This window comes from Stegostoma tigrinum, chromosome 8 (assembly GCF_030684315.1).
Source record: "Stegostoma tigrinum isolate sSteTig4 chromosome 8, sSteTig4.hap1, whole genome shotgun sequence".
Taxonomy (NCBI): domain Eukaryota; kingdom Metazoa; phylum Chordata; class Chondrichthyes; order Orectolobiformes; family Stegostomatidae; genus Stegostoma; species Stegostoma tigrinum.
Genome location: NC_081361.1, coordinates 85,743,213 through 85,764,079, shown reverse-complemented (window position 1 = coordinate 85,764,079; position 20,867 = coordinate 85,743,213). Strand labels below are relative to the sequence as shown.

Below are 20,867 nucleotides of genomic sequence, written 5' to 3'. Positions count from 1 at the left end.
GATTTCTGACCTTCGTTTCAAAGAAGCTGATGTAACTGATAGATATTTGCATTCTTTAACTGTACACTTTTCTTTTTCTCACATTGCTACTTTTTTTGGTGAATCTGATTGCAGCAGTAATCCTAGAAACTGTTGACATGCCCAGAAATGTAGAATTGGAGAAAAATTGAATGTTTGAAATACTCAAGTTTTGTGAAAATGTCAACATGCTAATTGAATCAGAAGAGAAATACTGATTTCTAGTTTCCTTGACATTGTAATTTCAGATAATTTAGAGCTGCTGTTGCTATCATTGAGGAGGTTCCATTCATTTCTGCTAAATGAGTCAATGGTTAGCAATGTTACTATTGTTTTCTTGAATAGATTCTGTATTACTTTCAGCTTCTTTCAGGAGACGAGCATTCTGCTTTGTGAATCATTCTAGTTAAATGCATTAGGAATACACAGGTGTACCATCCCATAATTGCCCATCACATGTTCATGTTTTGAACATAGAACATAGAAAAGTACAGCACAGTACAGGCCCTTCGGCCCACGATGTTGTGCCGTGGAATAACCCTAATCCAAAAATAAAATAACCTAACCTACATTCCCCTCAATTCACTGCTGTCCATGCGCATTTCCAGCAGTCGTTTAAATGTCACTCATGACTCCACTTCCACGACTACCACTGGCAAACTATTCCATGCGCTCACAACTCTCTGGGTGAAGAACCTCCCTCTGACGTCTCCTCTATACCTTCCTCCTAACACCTCAAAACTATGACCCCTCGTGGCAGTCAATCCTGCCCTGGGGAAAAGTCTCTGGCTATCGACTCTATTCATGCCTCTCATTACCTTGTACACCTCGATCAGGTCACCTCTCTTCCTCCTCCTCTCCAGAGAGAAAAGTCCGAGCTCAGTCAACCTCTCCTGGTAAGACAAGCCCTCCAGTACAAGCAGCATCCTGGTAAACCTCCTTTGCACACTCTCCACAGCCTCCACATCTTTCCTATAATAGGGCGGCCAGAACTGGACACAATATTCCAAGTGTGGTCTCAGCAGGGTTTTGTAGAGCTGCAGCATAACCTCGCGGCTCTTATCCTCGAGCCCCTGTTAATGAAAGCCAAAACACCATATGCTTTCTTAACAACCTTATCCACATGGGTGGCAACTTTGAGGGAGCTATGCACTTGAACACCAAGATCCTGCTGTTCCTCCACACTGCCGTGAATCCTGCCTTTAATCCTATATTCAGCATTTAAGTTCGACCTTCCAAAATGCATCACTTTGCATTTATCCAGGTTGAACTCCATCTGCCATTTCTCAGCCCAGCTCTGCATACTGTCAATGTCTCAGTGAAGCCTGCAATAGCCCTCGATACTATCAACGGCACCTCCAACCTTTGTGTCATCAGCAAACATACTAACCCACCCCTCAACCTCCTCATCCAAGCCATTTATAAAAACTACAAAGAGCAGAGGCCCAAGAACAGAGCCCTGCGGGACACCACCCAGCACTCACCTCCAGGCGGAATACTTACCATCTACAACCACTCTCTGCCTCCTGTCAGCCAACCAATTCTGATTCCAGACAGCCAAATCACCCTGTATCCCATACCTCCTGACTTTATGAATGAGCCTGCCGTGGGGGAACCTTATCAAATGCCTTGCTGAAGTCCGTGTACACCACATCCACTGCTCAACCCTCGTCAACCTGTCTCGTGACCTCCTCAAAGAACTCAATAAGATTTGTGAGGCATGACCTGCCCCTCACAAAGCCATGCTGACTCCCTTTACTCACGCTATGCTTTTCCAAATAGTCATAAATCCTATCCCTCAGAATTCTTTCCAAAACCTTGCTGACCACAAATGTTAGACTGACTGGTCTGTAATTACCAGGGATTTCCCTATTCCCTTCCTTGAAAAGAGGAACAACATTTGCCTCCCTCCAATCTTCCAGTATGACTCCCGTGGAGAGTGAGAAAGCAAAGATCTTCGCCAGCGGCATGGCAACCTCCTTTCTTGCTTCCTGGAGCAACTTTACACTTCTTTCCTCTTAGCTAGAAAGGCTAATATTTCTTTGTGTGAGCATTAGAAATCTAAAACTATATGCATTTTCATATAGTTTGAGCATGTGTTTGTTTTTTTTACAGTGCCTAGTTTGTAGACTAATACCCAATCCACAAGGAATGAAAGGATGTTGTAGTTTAGAACGTGTGATTGTGCTCCTAAAAATTACCATTAACTTCACTTGTATTTTGGTGCTGAAACAATGAGTTTTGAATGATCCAACAGTGATTCCAATTTAATTCAGTCTTTTTGAGACAACAATGTAACATGTCCATTTGTCTATGCTCCTTTTCAGTGTTGCAGTGATGATGCTAAGACCTGTGCGATGTAAGAGCTTTTGCTATTTCTCAAGGTACTATCAGACCATAAGATGTAGCTGAACTAGGTCATTCAGCCCATCTGCCATTCAGAGAGATTGTGGCAGATCTGATAATCCTTAGTCCACTTCCCTGCCTTTTCCCCATAACCCTTAATTCCCTTATTGATTATAAACCTGTTTATCTCAGCCTTGAATGTACTTCATGACCCAGCCTCAATAATCCTTTGTGTATAGAATTCCACATACTCACAATCCCCGAGAGAAGAAATTCCTCCTCGTCCCTGTCTTAAATATGCAACCCATAATTCTGAGATCATGCCATTTGGTCCCAGACACACCCACAAGTCCTGTAAGAGTTTTGTATATTTCAACAGGGTTGTCTTTCATTATTCTATCTACCAACAAGTACAGGCCTAATCTACTTAGCCTCTTCTCATAAGATTGTCCTTTCATACCAGGTTTTTGCCTGGTGAACCTTCTCTGGATTGCCAACATTTGTATACCTTTCCTTAGATATGGGGCTCAACACTCTTCATAGTATTCCGGCTGTGGCCTGATGAGTACCTAGCAAGAGGTGGCGCCGATACAGTCATCAATGTAACAGAGCTATGCATGCCTCTTTGTAGGTTATGTGGAACAGTCCCTCTTCCGCACCTACTCAGGCCCCAAACCACATCTCTTCCTGCATTACATTGATGACTATATTGGCGCCGCCTCTTGCTCCCCAGAGGAGCTCGAACAGTTCATCCACTTCACCAACACCTTCCACCACAACCTCAAGTTCACCTGGGCCATCTCCAACACATCCCTCACCTTCCTGGATCTCTCAGTCTCCATAAGACCATAAGACATAGGAGTGGAAGTAAGGCCATTTGGCCCATCAAGTCCACTCCGCCATTTAAATCATGGCTGGGCATTTCAACACCACTTCCCTGCACTCTCCCCGTAGCCCTTGATTCCTTCTGAGATCAAGAATTTGTCGATCTCTGCCTTGAAGGCACCCAACGTCCCGGCCTCCACTGCACTCCGCGGCAATGAATTCCTCAAGCCCACCACTCTCTGGCTGAAGAAATGTCATCTCATTTCAGTTTTAAATTTACCCCCTCGAATTTTAAGGATGTGCCCACTGGTCCTAGTCTCCCTGCCTAACGGAAACAGCTTCCTAGCGTCCAGCCCTTCTAAACCATACATTATCTTGTAAGTTTCTATTAGATCTCCCCGCAACCTTCTAAACTCTAATGAATACAATCCCAGGATCCTTAGCCGTTCATCATACGTTAAACCTACCATTCCAGGGATCATCCATGTGAATCTCCACTGGACACGCTCCAGGGCTAGTATGTCCTTCCTGAGGTGTGGGGCCCAAAATTGGACACAGTATTCTAAATGGGGCCTAACTAGAGCCTTATAAAGCCTCAGAAGCACATCGCTGCTTTTATATTCCAACCCTCTTGAGATAAACGACAACATTACATTCGCTTTCTTAATTACGGACTCTACCTGCAAGTTAACCTTTAGAGAATCCTGGACCAACACTCCCAGATCCCTTTGTACTTCTGATTTGCGAATTTTCTCACCATTTAGAAAATAGTCCATGCCTGTATTCTTTTTTCCAAAGTGCAAAACCTCACATTGAATTTCATCAGCCATTTCTTGGACCACTCTCCTAAACTGCCTAAATCTTTCTGCAGCTTCCCCACCACCTCAGTACTACCTGCCTGTCCACCTATCTTCGTATCATCGGCAAACTTCGCCAGAATGCCCCCAGTCCATCTCAGGTAACCAGCTAAAAACTGATGTCCATTTCAAGCCCACTGACTCCCACAACTACCTAGAATACACCTCCTCCCACCCACCCTCCTGCAAAAATTCCATCCCCTATTCCCAATTCCTCCACCTCCACCGCATCTGCTCCCAGGATGAGGCATTCCACTCCCGCACATCCCAGATGTCCACATTCTTCAAGGACCGCAACTTTCCCCCCCGCAGTGGTCAAGAACGCCCTTGACCGCATCTCCCGCATTTCCCGCAACACATCTGTCACACCCCGCCCCCTCCACAACTGCCCCAAGAGGATCCCCCTCGTTCTCACACACCACCCCACCAACCTCCGCATACAACGCATCATCCTCCAACACTTCCGCCATCTACAATCTGACCCCACCACCCAAGACATTTTTCCATCCCCACCCTTCTCTGCCTTCCGGAGAGACCATTCGCTCTGCGACTCCCTTGTCCGCTCCACACTGCCCTCCAACCCCACCACACCCAGCACCTTCCCCTGCAACCACAGGAAGTGCTACACTTGCCCCTACACCACCTCCCTCACCCCCATCCCAGGCCCCAAGATGACCTTCCATATTAAGCAGAGGTTCACCTGCACATCTGCCAATGTGGTACACTGTATCCATTGTACCCGGTATGGCTACCTCTACATTGGGGAAACCCAGCGGAGGCTTGGGGACCGCTTTGCAGAGCACCTCCGCTCGGTTCGCAATAAACAACTGCACCTCCCAGTCGCGAACCATTTTAACTCCCCCTCCCATTCCTCAGACAACATGTCCATCATGGGCCTCCTGCAGTGCCACAATGATGCCACCCGAAGGTTGCAGGAACAGCAACTCATATTCCGCTTGGGAACCCTGCAGCCCAATGGTATCAATGTGGACTTCACAAGCTTCAAAATCTGCCCTTCCCCCACTGCATCCCAAAACCAGCCCAGCCTGTCTCTGCCTCCCTAACCTGTTCTTCCTCTCACCCATCCCTTCCTCCCACCTCAAGCCGCACCTCCATTTCCTACCTACTACCTCATCCCAACTCCATGACCTGTCAGTCTTCCCTGGACTGACCTATCCGCTCCCTACCTCCCCACGTATACTCTCCACTCCACCTATCTTCTTTTCTCTCCATCTTCTGTCTGCCTCCCCCTCTCTCCCTATTTATTCCAGAACCCTCTCCCCATCCCCCTCTCTGATGAAGTGTCTAGGCCCGAAACGTCAGCTTTTGTGCTCCTGAGATGGTGCTTGGCCTGCTGTGTTCATCCAGCTTCACATTTTGTTATCTTATATTAGTTCTGTTAGTTAGCCAACCCTCTAACAACATGGGCTGTTGTCTTGTTAAGTAGCCTTATGCCTGGTGCCCTGTCAAATGCCTTGTGAAAATCAAAGTATGTTGCATTCACTGCTTCTCCTTTAACCGCCCTGCTTGTTTCCTCCTCAATGAATTCTAGTAAATTTGTCGGGCATGAATTCCCTTTCATGAACCATTGCTCCCTGTGCATGATGGTACTATGCATTTCTGAATGCAGTGCTGTTAATCCTTTACTGGAAAGTTTAGCTCAGGGCTAGCAGTGCTGCCTCACATCGCCAGGGATCCGGGTTTAATTCCACCCTCTGGTGACTGTGTGGAGTTTGCACGTTCTCCCTGTGTCTGTGTGGGATTCCTCTGGGTGCTCCGTTTCCTTCCACAGCCCAAAGATGTGCATGCCAGGTGGATTGGCTGTGCTAAATTGCACATAGTGTTCAGGGATGTGTCTGGGTGGGATGCTTTGCGGTTCGTTGTGGACTTGTTGGGCTGAAGGGCCTGTTTCCACACTTTGGTGATTCTATGATCTGTGATATTATCCAACTAGCTAACATCAAGATTACTGGCTTGTAATTACCTTTATTTTAGTTCCGTTCCCTTTTTAAAGAAAGGTGTTACATTGGGAGTTTTCGAACCCTGTGGGACTTTTCCAACAACTCAAATTCTTGAAGGGATTACTATCAGTGCATCTACTATATCTGTAGCTACTTCTTTTAAATCCTAGAATGCATCTCATCAAGTTCAGGGGAACCTAGCAGTCTTTAGCCCTATTAATTTCTCTTGCGTTTCTTCTCTAGTATTACAACATGGACACAGACAGCTAAATCAAATCTACCCTCCTACCTCTATGTTCATGACGCTGTAAAATTAAAGCTTTAATGTCCCCCAAATTGACCCCAGTGGTTCCTAACCACACCTTCTGAATAATCAATCCCGGACTCTCACAATAATCAATTCTGGACACAGGGTTTGCGATTTAAACAAATGACTTAAGTATTTATGAACTATGCAGGAACTTTAGAAGAGCAAACTTAAACAAAAAGTAATCTAATTGATATCTGTAATTAAACCCAGCAACCTTTGTCTTCAGACCCATTCACACACAAGACAGACGAACAAAGATAATTAAGGGATAAATAAAAGAAAATAACCAAACTGATCACATTACTTAAGCAGTTTTTGCACTGCTTTGTTTCAAATGATTGTTTCTTGGTTGATTTTCTGAAGACGTCAGTTCACCTTTTAAGTTCTCGCTGAGAAACTTCCAGCAATACACATAGCATAGTTTGTATTCTCTGAACTTCCTATGGCTGATAATGGCATCAACAGTCAAACTCCTCCTCCCCAGAAACACAATCCAAAAAACTCAGTTCAAACTCACCAGCCCCTCCATCCGTTTGGTCATGATGTACTCTTCCAGAGTTGCTGGCACCAGTTCTCAGGTACTGATCTCATTAATGGACAAATATCTGCTTTCTAGTTAAACGGTTTTTTTCCCCTGGGACTGAAGTGTCTATGGAGCATTTTGATCAAGATCCAACCTGTAAACTTTCATGCCTGGCCTTGCAAAACGGCACCAGCTTGTTTGACCTTTTTTCCAATTCAAAAAACTGCTCACAGTCCAAACGTCATTTTCAGTTCACATTTTGCAGCGCCAAACCAAAATTAATAAATAAGCAAAACAAAAATACTGAAAAATCTGCAAGGGTTCTAACATTAGAGTTACATATTGTATTTACTCCTCTCCTTTTCCCCTTTGAATATTTAGTAGTTTTGTGATGCTTTTGGTGCTTCCTGCTGTGAAAACTGGTGCAAAGCATTTATTCAACTCCTCTGGTATTTCCAGTTTGCCCATTATTATTTTCCCAGACTTATTCTTTAAGGGGTCGATGTTTACCTTGGCTTTTGTTAAGAATTTAAAGAAGCCCTGGTTGTCTGATTTGATACACTTGCAAGATTACCCTTAATGTTTATTTTGTCTGGTGATCTTTTGTTCGTTGTTAAACCTTTCCCAAATCTCTGGCTTACGACTAATCTTAACACACTATATTCTTTTTTTCTTTCAATCTGATGCTATCTTTAACTTTGCTACTTGACCAAGGTTGGTTTATTCCATTCCTAGAATCCTTCCTTATCACTGGAATGTGTTTTTGCTGTCAGCCATGATTTATTTTCTTAACAATGTGCTGTTGTTCCTCGACTGTCTTTGCTGCTAAACTCCCTCACTTGGGAACAGAAACAGAAGTTGCTGGAAGAGCTCAGCAAGTCTGGCAGTATCTGTGAAGGAAAATCAGAGATAACATTTTGAGGTCTGGTGTTTCGAGGAAGGGTCACTGGACCTGAAATTTTAACTGATTTTTCTTCACAGATGCAGCCAGACCTGCTGAGCTTTTCCAGCAACTTTTGTTTTTGTTCCCGATTTACATCCGTAGTTCTTGCTGCTTTCTATTACTTTTGACCTGCTGCGTCCAGGATCTAACAGATGTCTGTCTGTGGAGCTTGAAATGTGAGATGGGGCCACCATTGGAAATGCCAAAAGTCAGTTTTTCTGCAGTTGTTCTTACCTTTTATCCACACCGATTGTACAGAGCAGTCACAGTACATTGAAATATGACCTTCAGTTTATTTTGTTTTCCCTAATAATAGCTACTTGTGATAATCAGGGCAGTTATTATTCTTGCTTTTCAATTAATTTTGTCTTGCTTTATCAAGGCCCTTTGCTTATCTCATTGAAATAACCTGCCATTCTGATATTATTTCCTCAACTACACAAAAATATGTGAGCTTAAGCTCAGCAGTTTAATCCTGGCATTTTTTAGTGGGCCCATTAGACTGTAATCTAATGGTTATTTTTGTCTTAAAAGGGATATGTCGGTAATCATTCTTATTGAAGTTGCATTAGTGAATGTGTGGAGCTTATGGCCAGTTCCTTACATTTGTCCAATATCAAAGAATTTTGACACGTTCATACTTGTCTCCCTAGCAAATTGCATTGGAGATTCAGGAAATGAATCAACTTAGAATCTTGTATGCTGGAATGTTTTATACTGTACCTCGAACAAAGCCTACCATTGCTCCAATCTCTTGTTCACGATCCTCGTTGGCACTACATCCTCATTTGATTCTCCATCCTTCTCAGACATCTTTTCTGTGGACTTTATTTATGTTGGTGCTCTTGTATTTTTCCATTTCTAACTGTTGCACCAAAGATATCTAGGCCAGGTTGAGGCACTGTCAAGAATTTGGTGTTTGGTGCCATTTAAAAATGCGGGCAAGACCTGATTTTAAGATTTCTACATAGTGTCAAGGTGCAGGTAGTGAGCACTCGTAACCATTTCTTCATTATTCCCTGGCATTTTAGTGGAGTTGGGCTACTTCATAACTCATAGTTCGTGGCCCCTCAGAGGAGTTGTGAACAATAGCCTGGATTTGGGAACTTTTTGAAAAGTTGTTTTGAAGGCCTTGTCCATGACTTCCTCCATGTCCACTCACAAAGTATGCACTACCTATAGAATTGAAGGTGGTGATAGCCTAGTGGTATTATTGCTGGGCCATTAATCCAGAGACCCAGGGATCTGAGGATCCGGGTTCGAATCCCACAATGACAGATGGTGGGACTTGAATTCAATAGGAATGTGGAATTAAGAGTCTGATGGTGCCATGAATCCATTGTCAATTGTCCATAAAACCCATCTAGTTCATTAATGTCTTTTAGGGAAGGAAGCTGCATTCTTACTTGGTCTGGCCTACATGTGACTCCAGACCCAGAGCAATGTGGTTGACTCTTAGGTGCTGTCTGTGCAATTAGGAATGGCACTAAATGCTGACCTAGACAATGACACGTTAGTCCAGTGAATGAATTTTTAAAAAAAAGAGCTATTTGATAACAATGGCAAGTACTGAAATGCTGAAGGAAAAGATTGAAAATTTTTTGTGAAAAATGCTGTTGTTTTTTAATAGTATAAATCAGACAAATTATTATAGGGTCAATAACAGAAGCTTTACCTCGCTGTAATGTTCTTGACTTTGTCCAAATAAACCTGCAGTCATTGATACAAAATGGTCAAGGAAAGGATGATTTATTATAACTGCACAAGAATATTGCTCAAAGTAAACAGCACACTCCAGTTAAAGCTGTTTAAAAAGGTTATTGCATTTGTATGCATTGGAGGTCCCTGACAATGAGCCTATGTGGAGAAAGTGATGTTTAGTTATATGTTGACATTGTTCCCTGAAGATCTTGGGTTATCATGAAAGGCACATTGGGAATTCAGTTGTTTCCTTTCCTTGTTAAGCTTCAAAGTCAACTGGAAGAGAAAAAGCAACAGTTGAAAAAACAGAAGCAAACAATTTCAAGTGTTCAAGAAGAGACCACTGCCAAGCAAAGCAGAATTGAATCATTGGAATTCCTCCTTGAGGAAACCAGAGAAGTAAGCTTTAAAACTAAATGTTTTAATAATTCTTATTTTAATGGTTTCAATCCATTAGGATTTTGAAAGAGTTTGACTTTGGTAAAGGATTTAGCGTATGTCCGTGCTTTTAATGTACTTAAAGTATAATGATATAAATTATGTCCAGCTGAACTGCTGGTAAATTTGACTTGGCTTTTGTTTGTTTGAATTGGGCCTTTACTCATGGCTATGTATTACAAAAGTTCTGAATTATGCCTTTAAACATGAATACACACAAGGATTTCTTTTATAGAAAACCAATGATGTACACTAAAGTGTAACAACCCAAACAACAAATCCAGTGCCAAGAGAAAGCAAACTTTAATTTTTACTGAAGTGCTGGAGAAACACGGCTGGTGTGGCAGTATCTGTGTAAGGAGAAACAGTTAACAGTTAAAAGAGTTAACACTTTTTTTCGTCCAATATGGCATTTCTTTGCTAATAAGAGCAAAATACTGAGGATGCTGGAAATCTTAAATAAATATAGAGATTTCTGGAGTAACACAGGAGATCTGGTAGCATTTGTGGAGAAGGAAACAGAGCTAATGTTTTGAGTCTGGTATGATTCTTCTTCAGGCACTGGAAGAGGTTGGGAAAATTTTGGTTGGCACCCTGTAGGCAGAGGAACTAGAGTTGAAGATGGAATAGATTGTGAAAGTGCTCAGTGCTGAAGACATAGGGGTCGCTCATGGTGGTGAAGGGAAGATAGATTTGTGAAATAAGGTGTAAATAAAAGTATGAAAAATAGAAAATATGCTCTCTCTGAGAGCCAAATCAATAAGATACACAAACAAAAGTGTGCATGGGTATACAAAAGGGAGGACAAAAGGAGGAGAAGGCGTGGATGTTTGGAGGATGTAAGAAAAATTTAGGATACAACAGTCATGCTCTAATTTTGTGGAATTCAATACTGAATCCTTGCAATTGTAATGTATGTAAATGGCAAAAGATGTGCCATTCCTCCATCTTGCGTTGAGCTTTGCTGAAACACTGTAGCATGATCAGGACAGGAATTTTGGCATGAGAGCATGATGATTTATTGGAATTGCAAGGAACTGAAACATCAGGGTCATTTCTAAGGACAGAGTGGAGGTATTCTGCAAACCGGTCACCCAGACTGCATTTGGTCTTGTCAGTGAAACGGAGGCCACATTGTGAGCAGCGAATACAGGAGACTAGATTGAAAGAAGTACACATAAAATGCTGCTTCACCTGGAACGTGTGTAAGGGCTCTTGGACATTGAGGAAAAATGCAGATCTTACAAACTCATAACCATACATCTGAAAACTCTGGCTGTTTTCATTTGGCTTTATGAACACTTGAAAGGTCAGACAGGAAAAGACCAGCTGACCCATCTCACCTGGGCCAAACAGTTGAGATGCTGTTGAAAACCGAAAACATAGGAAAAAGATTGAGCCATTATTCCCTCTCGAATTTCTGTTCAATTCGATCAAAACTGATATGAACCCCTCTTAACTGCTTAATCCAAATCGCCTGTTTCTGTGTTTCTATGAATTGATTCCTTGGGGCTGAAGAGAGACTTTAAACTAAATAGAGGAGGAAACGTAGGCTTGCAGGACAAGAGGAAACTGTGACATTCCAGAGCACGTATTTTAATAATGATACCAGAATTGGACAAGAAGTGTCTGAGTGTGCAAGCCTAAGAAAACAGCAGCAAATAAGGTCAAAGGGGGGAAATATACTAAAAATGATTTTCAGTCTTGAAAATTTTATTTGACTCAGCGTCAACGAAATTATTAGCATGAGTAAGTTCTTGCCTTTTCTGCCGTTTGTGTTTGAAAATGTACTCCTTGATTTTTCTCCTCAATGAGCTAGCATTCACTTGAAGATTATTCTCCTGGTTTCTCAATATCTACAATATAGGATCCTTCAGTTGTTTAAGACTGCTTGATTATATAACATGCCAACTTTGTAAACTCGAAACAAAATTTCAAAAATGCTGTCCAATTGTGCTAGATGATTGAAGCTAGTCCTGGGGTCACACTGATTATGGACACATTTGATACCTCACTCTCGCATGGTGTGATCTCTGCCTAAACCAAGAGTCAGTGCAGTTCTTCATGAATGTTGACATTGAAATGGCACTCACTGCACCAGTTGGCAACTTTTTCCATAGATTCACTATTCTCTAGGAAAAGAAACCCACGCAGACACCGGGAGAATGTGCGGCCTCCACACAGACAGCCATCTAAGGGTGAAATCGAACCTGGCTCTCTGGTGCTGTGAGGCAGCAGTGCTGACCACCGAGCTCAGTGGTGGCTCAGCGGTTGCTATTGCTGCCTCACAGTGCTAGAGACCCGGGTTCCTTCCACCATCTGGGCGATTGAGTGTGTGGAGCTCGCAAACTCTCCCTGTGTCTGCGTGAGTGTCCTCTGGTTCCTTCCAGTGTCCAAAAATGTGCAGGTTAGGTGAATAGGCCATGGGAGATTGCCCTGCATTATCCTTGGATGTGTAAGATTAGTGAACGAGGAATTGATTTTAGTTCATGGATTACTCATACCAGAATTGGGATAGAAGGGAACTGTTCTGAACAGACAGATTTCTTTGAACCATGTTGGGACCAATGTCCTGAGACAAATTAATGCTTTATTCTCTAAAATTTAGAAGGTTAAAGGGTGATTTAATCGAGGCCTTCAGGATACTAATAGGGAAAGACAAGGTGGATAAAGAGAAACTATTTCCTCTGGATCAAGGTTCGAGAAACAGGAGGCATACTCTAATAATTAAAGCCAGGTCATTCAGGAGAGATGTCAGAAAGCAATTCCACGTGCAAAGAATAGTGAGGTTTGGAGCTGTGTTCCTTAAGTGCCGTTCAATGCTAATTCAGTAGTTTAAATTTAAATCTTTTTTTTACTAAATGAGATTAACAAGCAAGGTAGGTCAGAGACAGATGTATGGAATTTGGCCATAGGCCAGCCATGATGCCAGAACAGACTGAAGGGATGGCCTACTCCTGTTTCTGTGTTTCTATGAATTGATTCCTTGGGGCTGAAGAGAGACTTTAAACTAAATAGAGGAGGAAACATAGGCTTGTAGGACAAGAGGAAACTGTGACATTCCAGAGCATGTATTTTAATAATGATACCAGAATTGGACAAGAAGGATCACAGTGTGCAAGCCTAAGAAAACAGCAGCAAATAAGGTCAAAGGGGGGAAATTTAGTAAAAAGGCAAAATTAGTGGATCATTACTTAAATGTGCATAATATTTGGAACGAAATGAATGAATTAGCAACAAAAATGGAGGTTAATGGATATGATTGTGTAGCCATTACAGAGACATGATTACAAGGAGATAAAAGTTAGGAGCTGCATATTCAGTGGTATGTGATCTTTCAAAAGGGAAGGGTAGCTTTGTTGGTGCAATGTGACATATGTATGATAGCAAGAAATGATTTGGGATGGGATAATGTAGAAAAAATTAGGATGGAGGTAAAAAGTAACCAAAGATAGAAGGTACTGGTGGGAGTACCAGCCCCTGACAGTACCTTTTCTGTCTGGTAGAATAAATAGTAAGTTAATGAGGGCATGTTAAAATAAAAAGCCAGTACACTAATCATGATTACTTTAATCTTGATGTTGGCAAAATCAAATTGGTAAAGGTAGCAATAAAGAAAAATTGATAGTTTATTTGGGACAGTTTCCTGGAGAAATGTTTTGTGGATCCCAAGTAGGTATCAGGCTGTTTCATATCTGCTAATCTGTAATGAGGCAGTTTAAGTTAAACATTATTTGCCTTTTACAGATCCATTAGGCGTTCTTTAATTAAACCACACTTAACCAAGTCAGTGCTAGTTTTGTCTCAAGATTATCATTTGTAAAAGGTTTCCCGCTGCTAAGATTGAGCTGATTGGTTTGTAGTTGCTGGGTTTAATGTTACACAGTTTTTTCTGAACAAAGATGCAATATTTGCAATTTTCTAGTTGTCTGATACTACACACTGTAACTGAAGAGGATTGGAAGATGAAAGACGTTGCCTCTGTAATTTTGGCCCTTACTTTCTTCAGTATCCTTAGATGTATCCCATCTGGTCCGAATGACTTAGGAAGTCTGCCTGCATTTAACATTTGCCAATAATTCCAATTTATGAATTTTCAGCCCATTCTTTATGCCTTCTTTCACCATGACTTCAGCATCTTCTTGAGCAAGTACTAAATGCGTACTTTGCGTCTGTATCTTAGCTATGTCTACTGCGTCAAGATTTTTTGCAGTTGAATTTTCTCCAAAGTTCTAACACCTGTATAAATCAGTGTCAGCCATAAACTTGGAAATCATTTCCATTGATTAGTATCACTAAACCTGTACTTTCCCATATTATTGAAAAGCAACAACCATGCCAATTTGCATTAAGGATTCGGATTAAAGGCCTCAAAAAATCTCAAATGATTTCCAAATTATTATGCTTGTGTCAAACCCCACAAAAATCACGGCTTGGGAGAATTGTTGCCATGTCTTGATCTGATGAATAATTCAGCTAAGGAGCAGACCAGCCAAATTACAATTTCTCAGAAAAATCATACAGCTGTGTGGATTGATCTGTTTACTGTATGAAATCAGTGCAGAAACTCTTAAGGTTTCAAACTAGACAAAAATTCAAAATGAAACTTCCATTGGCAGCACAACTAAATGTTTATGTGAACTTTACAATATTTGGTTATTTCTATTTCTGATTATAATGATCACATCTATAATGTTGGCATTATCTATTCTATGCCCCCCAGCATTCTTTCTGACATGTTTTATCTATATTTCTAGGAAATAAAGAAACAAAATGACAGAAATAATGCCGCATTAAAAACCTTACAAAATCAAACAGATGAAGATGCTTCCAAAGTCTGTAAACATTATTTTATACTCTTTATAATTCTGTTTTTATAGATGGTAAATGCATGCAAATTGAAGAAGTGTTGATTAGTTAAATTTAAATCGGGTGACCATTTTATGGAATTTGTGCATTTCCAAATCAGAAATGTTTAATTGTAGGTTTTCAATATTTTGCGACATTTTCACTGTTCTGTTGAATAACCACAGGTTAAAGATTTGGAAAATGCATTGGTAATTTCTAAGGAGGAGCTGAAAATTCAGTCACAACAGTTTGAAGATATCAGGGAACAACATGAGAAACAGATAGAAAAGAAGTCTGAAGAGGTAAATTATACTAATATTATGCACTGCTATCAATGTTGAACGAACTCTTTTGCCAGACTTAACTTCTGTTTCATTAATTTCAGAATGTGTGTGTACATGTTTATTTTCAGAACTGGTTCTTGTCTTTTCCAACCTTGCTGAAAATCTGAAATCCTTGTATGATTTGACTGTTCATTCTCGTTGACAGAAAAAATGGCAAATTTTAAATATAACTTTTCATTTCCAGTCGGTTATTCTTGACTGTTTCCAGAAAGTCATTTCACAAAACAGCACAGATTTTCCAAAATCTGATTCATAATCCATGTTTTTAACAGGTAGTGCAGTATTTCGAAACAGAGAAGGTACTGCCTAGATATTGTCTAGTATTTATTCATTCAGTACCACTTTCTGTAAGGCATGATGTGGAGGTGCCGGTGTTGGACTGGGGTTGACAAAGTCAGAAATCACACGACAGCAGGTTATACTCTTACAGGTTTACTTGAAAACACAAGCCTTTGGAGCCTAAGTTCTCCTTCAAGTTTTGGTGAGAGAGGTTAGTATCAGACACAGAATTTATAAATAAAACATCAAAGGGACACACCGCTGATGAGGATGTACTGAACAAACCTGCGATGCTGTTAAATCTTTAATCAGTCAGATTTCAGTTGATTAATACGTATATGTAAATCCTTAATTTCCTTTCAAGTCACGGTCCTGAGAGAACTAAAGGTTTTATTGTACAAAGAAGGGGTAACATTTTAGGTCAGACAATGCACGTTAGGTGTGAGACGTTGTTAAGAATCTGTTTGTGTTTTATTTTGAAGTCAGACTGGGTCTTATTTCTAAAGTAGGAATTGTAAAATACCTTATTGACGGACTTTGTAAGTTGTGTGTTTTTTGAACAAAATAAAATGTATCTGCAAATACAAATTCACCGTGTGTGTGTGTGTGTGTGTGTGTGTGTGTGTGTGTGTGTGTGTGTGTGTGTGTGTGTGTGTGTGTGTGTGTGTGTGTGTGTGTGTGTGAGAGAGAGAGAGAAAGAGTGTGAGAGAGTGAGGAGGGGAGGAGACATGGAGGGTGAGAGAGAGTGAGGAGGGGAGGGGGCGGAGGGAGAGAGCGAGGAGGGGAGTGTGGGGGTGAGGGAGAGAGCATGACGGAAGGGTGTATGTGTTTCAGGGATTGGATTTACATACGCATATTAATCCATGGAAACCTTTTGATTAAAGATTTAACACATCTTAGGTTTTAGTACATCCTCGTAAGTGGTGTGACCCTTCGATCTTTAACTTATCAACTCTGTATCTGATATACTACCTCTCTCACTAACACCTGAAGAAGGATTTAGGCTCCAAAGGCATGTCTTTTCAAATAAACCTGTTGGACTATAACCTGGTGTTGTGTGATTTCTGACTTTCTGTAAGTGCTTTGTTTCCTTTCAGTGGTCTTACTTATCTGGTGTATTTCTCAAAGGTATTTTACAGATGCCTTTCACAGAGCCGATTATCCTCTGCCAAGTTTTAAAAAATGACATTTTGCAAAATAACACCAACATAGTGAGCTGTGAGAAGGAAAGTTGATATAACTTCCTGCAAATTCTGTGTCATCTTAGCTTTTCTGACCAACAGTTGGAGAGGAGAATTGAACAAAGTTACTATAAAATAACCTGCATTTAACAATTCAGGGAACAATATCCAAATTGACCGGCCCTAAATAGAGTGCGATGATTATTAAATTGCTGTAAAAAAGCTTTGGGAAAATAGGAAACAAAGGATAGCCAGCAACTCTTTGTAGAAAAGAAAAAGTGGTGGTAATATGCTTCAAAGTAAAATCAGAAAAAGGAAATACACCTTCTATTTATATATTACATGGAGGACCTGAGGTGTGGATATGAAGTTATTAAAGACTGGTAAGGGATATGCTTAAAAATGCAAGGAGGTAAAGTCATCCTTCATTTTGTAGCAAGGTGTAGACTACTAAAGCAAGAAGCTATTATTAACTTCTAAAAAATCTTGGACAGTAGTTGGAAAATACTGTACATTTTTGGACAACCAATCAAAGAAAACATATCAAAAGAATGAAAAAGATTACTGTATAGATTTGCTGAAATCTTCAAGAATGGGTTTGCAGTTAGGATATAAAATACATCAAATGTTGTGTCTTAATTTTTACCGAAGTCAAGGGATCATTTGACAAGTTGTTTCTGAATTTAAAAGTAAGTTAATTGTAAATTGTTGATTATTTTCTTTGTTAAGGTGGAAATGAAAGTTTTGGGCTAATCATCAAAAAAATAATGTTGAGGCTGTGAAGATTTCACAGATATTCCACATGTTTAGAATGTAAATTCTAATGATTAAAACAAATTTATTTCAATGATTGAAGAGATGTTTTAGAAGACTAACATTAAATTCTGCATAGAGAACAGTCTGGAGGATGACAGTAGATTGGGTAACTCATGAAGAAAAGGAACTCTCAGTTGATGAGATGAAAGATATATCTGTTTTCAGTTGTAACATTAGCATTCTATGATTATAGGACTTGGGGCTGTAAAAACTGGCATAATTTCTTGGTTATTCAGTAAAGATGCAGCTTCAGGATACAGTAAATAGTTCTTGAATTTTTATTTTGGAAAGGTACTTTGTCTGCAGAAACAGTTGAAAATATCGACAGTCAACCTGAAAGAAAGTAATGAGCAAAATATGCAACTTCAGGAGACCTTGGTACAGTATCAACAAATGTTGCAGCAGGGGACAGACAGAATTGGAGAGCTTGAAGACCACCAGGCAATGATAGAAAGACAGGTGATTGTTTTCAAAGTATATACTTTCCATTTGATTTTTGTAGCATATTCTGATGGAATCTGCTGTCCTATGTTTTTCCGTGCAAGAAGGCATGCAAGTTTTTGAGGTGAGTGCATGAAAAAACTCAAGTATTAAATCCTAACTTCAAACAGAACACCTTCCACAGATTATGATTACTTCTCATTTTGCTAGAGACCTGCTATGAATTCTGTCCCTTTGATTATGTAGTTAGATTTATAATAAATGGAAAGGAAAGATGAAGGTTTTTTAAAAAGAATCTGTCTTTGAATGCGGCTGTAGCTGCCTAGGCCAACATTTATTGCCCATCATTGATTGCAATCGAGAAAGTGGTGCCCAGCTTTTGCCTTAAACTACTGTGACCCATACGATGCAGTTAGGATGAGAGTTACAGAATTTTGACCTGTTTAATATATGGATGCAGCATACATCTAACTGCAAAAGCAGAATGCTGGAGTTATGAAGCAGGGCAAAAGGCATGCTCATTTGTCGTATCTGGGTGTGCTCATCTTTCTATTCTTGCTGGCAGAAAGCACTGTACATTGAATATGCAGAATGCCAAACACATGGTAAACTATTCTGGAAATGTCTAGTTTTGAACTCCAATGTGGTCAATTTTCTACATTGTATTAATTGCAGTGTGTGAATCTCATCATGTGTGTTGGCAGGGTTACCTCTTCACCACCATCAACCTGACTTCATGATGCTTTCTTTGAATTGACACCTCAATTCTTTGATCACTGATTATGACGATCAACTATTCTGGCATAATTTGTATATCCAACATTGGAAGCATACCAGACACTGAAGATGGGGCTATGTTTGTAGCTGTCAACACTCCTGCCACTCTAAAATATACGACACTACTGTGTTCACAGCCCAAGCCATCCATCCAATCTGTAGATTCCTATGTGAAAGTGACATGAAATAGCAATGAGAGGGGTGCTGAGGAGTTAGGAAGAGCAAAATGTCCTGAAATAGTACTCTGACCTTCTGATAACCTTTGGCAAGTTGACACACAGGGGACCATTGGAGAAGATCAGAATAAAAGTGCAGCAGAACATTGGAATGTAAAAGGAAAGGAACAAAGAATAGAAGTTAAGGGCAGGCTCTTGGAATGATTGAAATAGGTAATAACATGCCATGGGTTTCTGTTTCAGGTTGCTTCTAGTACTGCGTGTGTATATGGTACGGAGTGATACCTGAATTTGAAGACAGATATAAAATTGTAAACAATCATGCAAACAGAAGAAAGGTCTGGATATTAAGTTATGATGCAGGTTCACAAGGATGTTGATTAGTGTGAAGAAATACCAATATAGAACATAGAACATAGAACAGTACAGCACAGAACAGGCCCTTCAGCCCACAATGTTGTGCCGACCATTGATCCTCATGTATGCACCCTCAAATTTCTGTGACCATATGCATGTCCAGCAGTCTCTTAAATGACCCCAATGACCTTGCTTCCACAACTGCTGCTGGCAACGCATTCCATGCTCTCACAACTCTCTGTGTAAAGAACCCGCCTCTGACATCCCCTCTATACTTTCCTCCAACCAACTTAAAACTATGACCCCTCGTGCTAGCCATTTCTGCCCTGGGAAATAGTCTCTGGCTATCAGCTCTATCTATGCCTCTCATTATCTTGTATACCTCAATTAGGTCCCCTCTCCTCCTCCTTTTCTCCAATGAAAAGAGACCGAGCTCAGTCAACCTCTCTTCATAAGATAAGCCCTCCAGTCCAGGCAGCATCCTGGTAAACCTCCTCTGAACCCTGTCCAAAGTATCCACATCTTTCCTATAATACGGCGACCAGAACTGGACGCAGTATTCCAAGTGCGGTCTAACCAAAGTTTTATAGAGCTGCAACAAGATCTCACAACTCTTAAACTCAATCCCCCTGTTAATGAAAGCCAAAACACCATATGCTTTCTTAACAACCCTGTCCACTTGGGTGGCCATTTTAAGGGATCTATGTATCTGCACACCAAGATCCCTCTGTTCCTCCACACTGCCAAGAATCCTATCCTTAATCCTGTACTCAGCTTTCAAATTCGACCTTCCAAAATGCATCACCTCGCATTTATCCAGGTTGAACTCCATCTGCCACCTCTCAGCTCATCTCTGCATCCTGTCAATGTCCCACTGCAGCCCACAACAGCCCTCTACACTGTCAACGACACCTCCGACCTTTGTGTCGTCTGCAAACTTGCTGACCCATCCTTCCATCCCCTCATCCAAGTCATTAATAAAAATTACAAACAGTAGAGGCCCAAGGACAGAGCCCTGTGGAACCCCACTCACCACTGACTTCCAGGCAGAATATTTTCCTTCTACTACCACTCACTGTCTTCTGTTGGCCAGCCAATTCTGTATCCAGACAGCTAAGTTCCCCTGTATCCCATTCCTCCTGACCTTCTGAATGAGCCTACCATGGGAAACCTTATCAAATGCCTTATCAAATGTTATCAAATGTTCCTCTCCATTGGGCCACCAGTGAGCCGACACAACCTCAATATTGTACAGGATGGCATCGTATGTCAGCACAACATCTCACTTGGGATCATTATGTGTTCACACCTTGGAGAAAGGTAGCTGCTTTTTCACTTCCGTAAAGGCCACATCTTGGCTAAGAGACCGTTTCCAATGTTGACCCTTTTTCAAAAGCAAATGTAAAGATGCCAGGATGGAGGACAGTTTATATATAAATTTTCTATTGTAATTTACCAATCCAAGGAAAGACGTAAGCTCCAGTGCAGACATGGGAGCAGGGTACCTTTGATTGCCATCACTTTATCTTCGAATGGCTGTAACCAGGTCTTGTTGACTCTGTAACCAAGTAGGTCATTTGGGGTACCTGAAACACACATTTTTCTGTCCTAAGGTGTATCCTCACCTTGGAGAAACATTTAAGAGCTGTGTCCAAGTTCTCCAAATGTTCATTATTGGTCTTTCAGGTTATTAGCACGCCATCCAGATAAATGGCAAACTGAGGTA

General features: G+C 40.9%; 1 protein-coding gene across 4 annotated transcripts in view; it reads left to right on the top strand.

Annotated features, from left to right (window-relative positions):
* Nucleotides 1-20,867, top strand: part of ccdc18 (coiled-coil domain containing 18) — a 162,514-nt gene that overhangs the window by 91,376 nt on the left and 50,271 nt on the right. For all 4 annotated transcript variants that reach the window (XM_048539893.2, XM_048539892.2, XM_059648073.1 and 1 more), the window contains 4 exons: nt 9,749-9,883; nt 14,680-14,757; nt 14,956-15,072; nt 17,682-17,849. In XM_048539893.2, the coding sequence (XP_048395850.2) occupies nt 9,749-9,883; nt 14,680-14,757; nt 14,956-15,072; nt 17,682-17,849 (498 nt within the window). The remainder of the gene's footprint in view (nt 1-9,748; nt 9,884-14,679; nt 14,758-14,955; nt 15,073-17,681; nt 17,850-20,867) is intronic.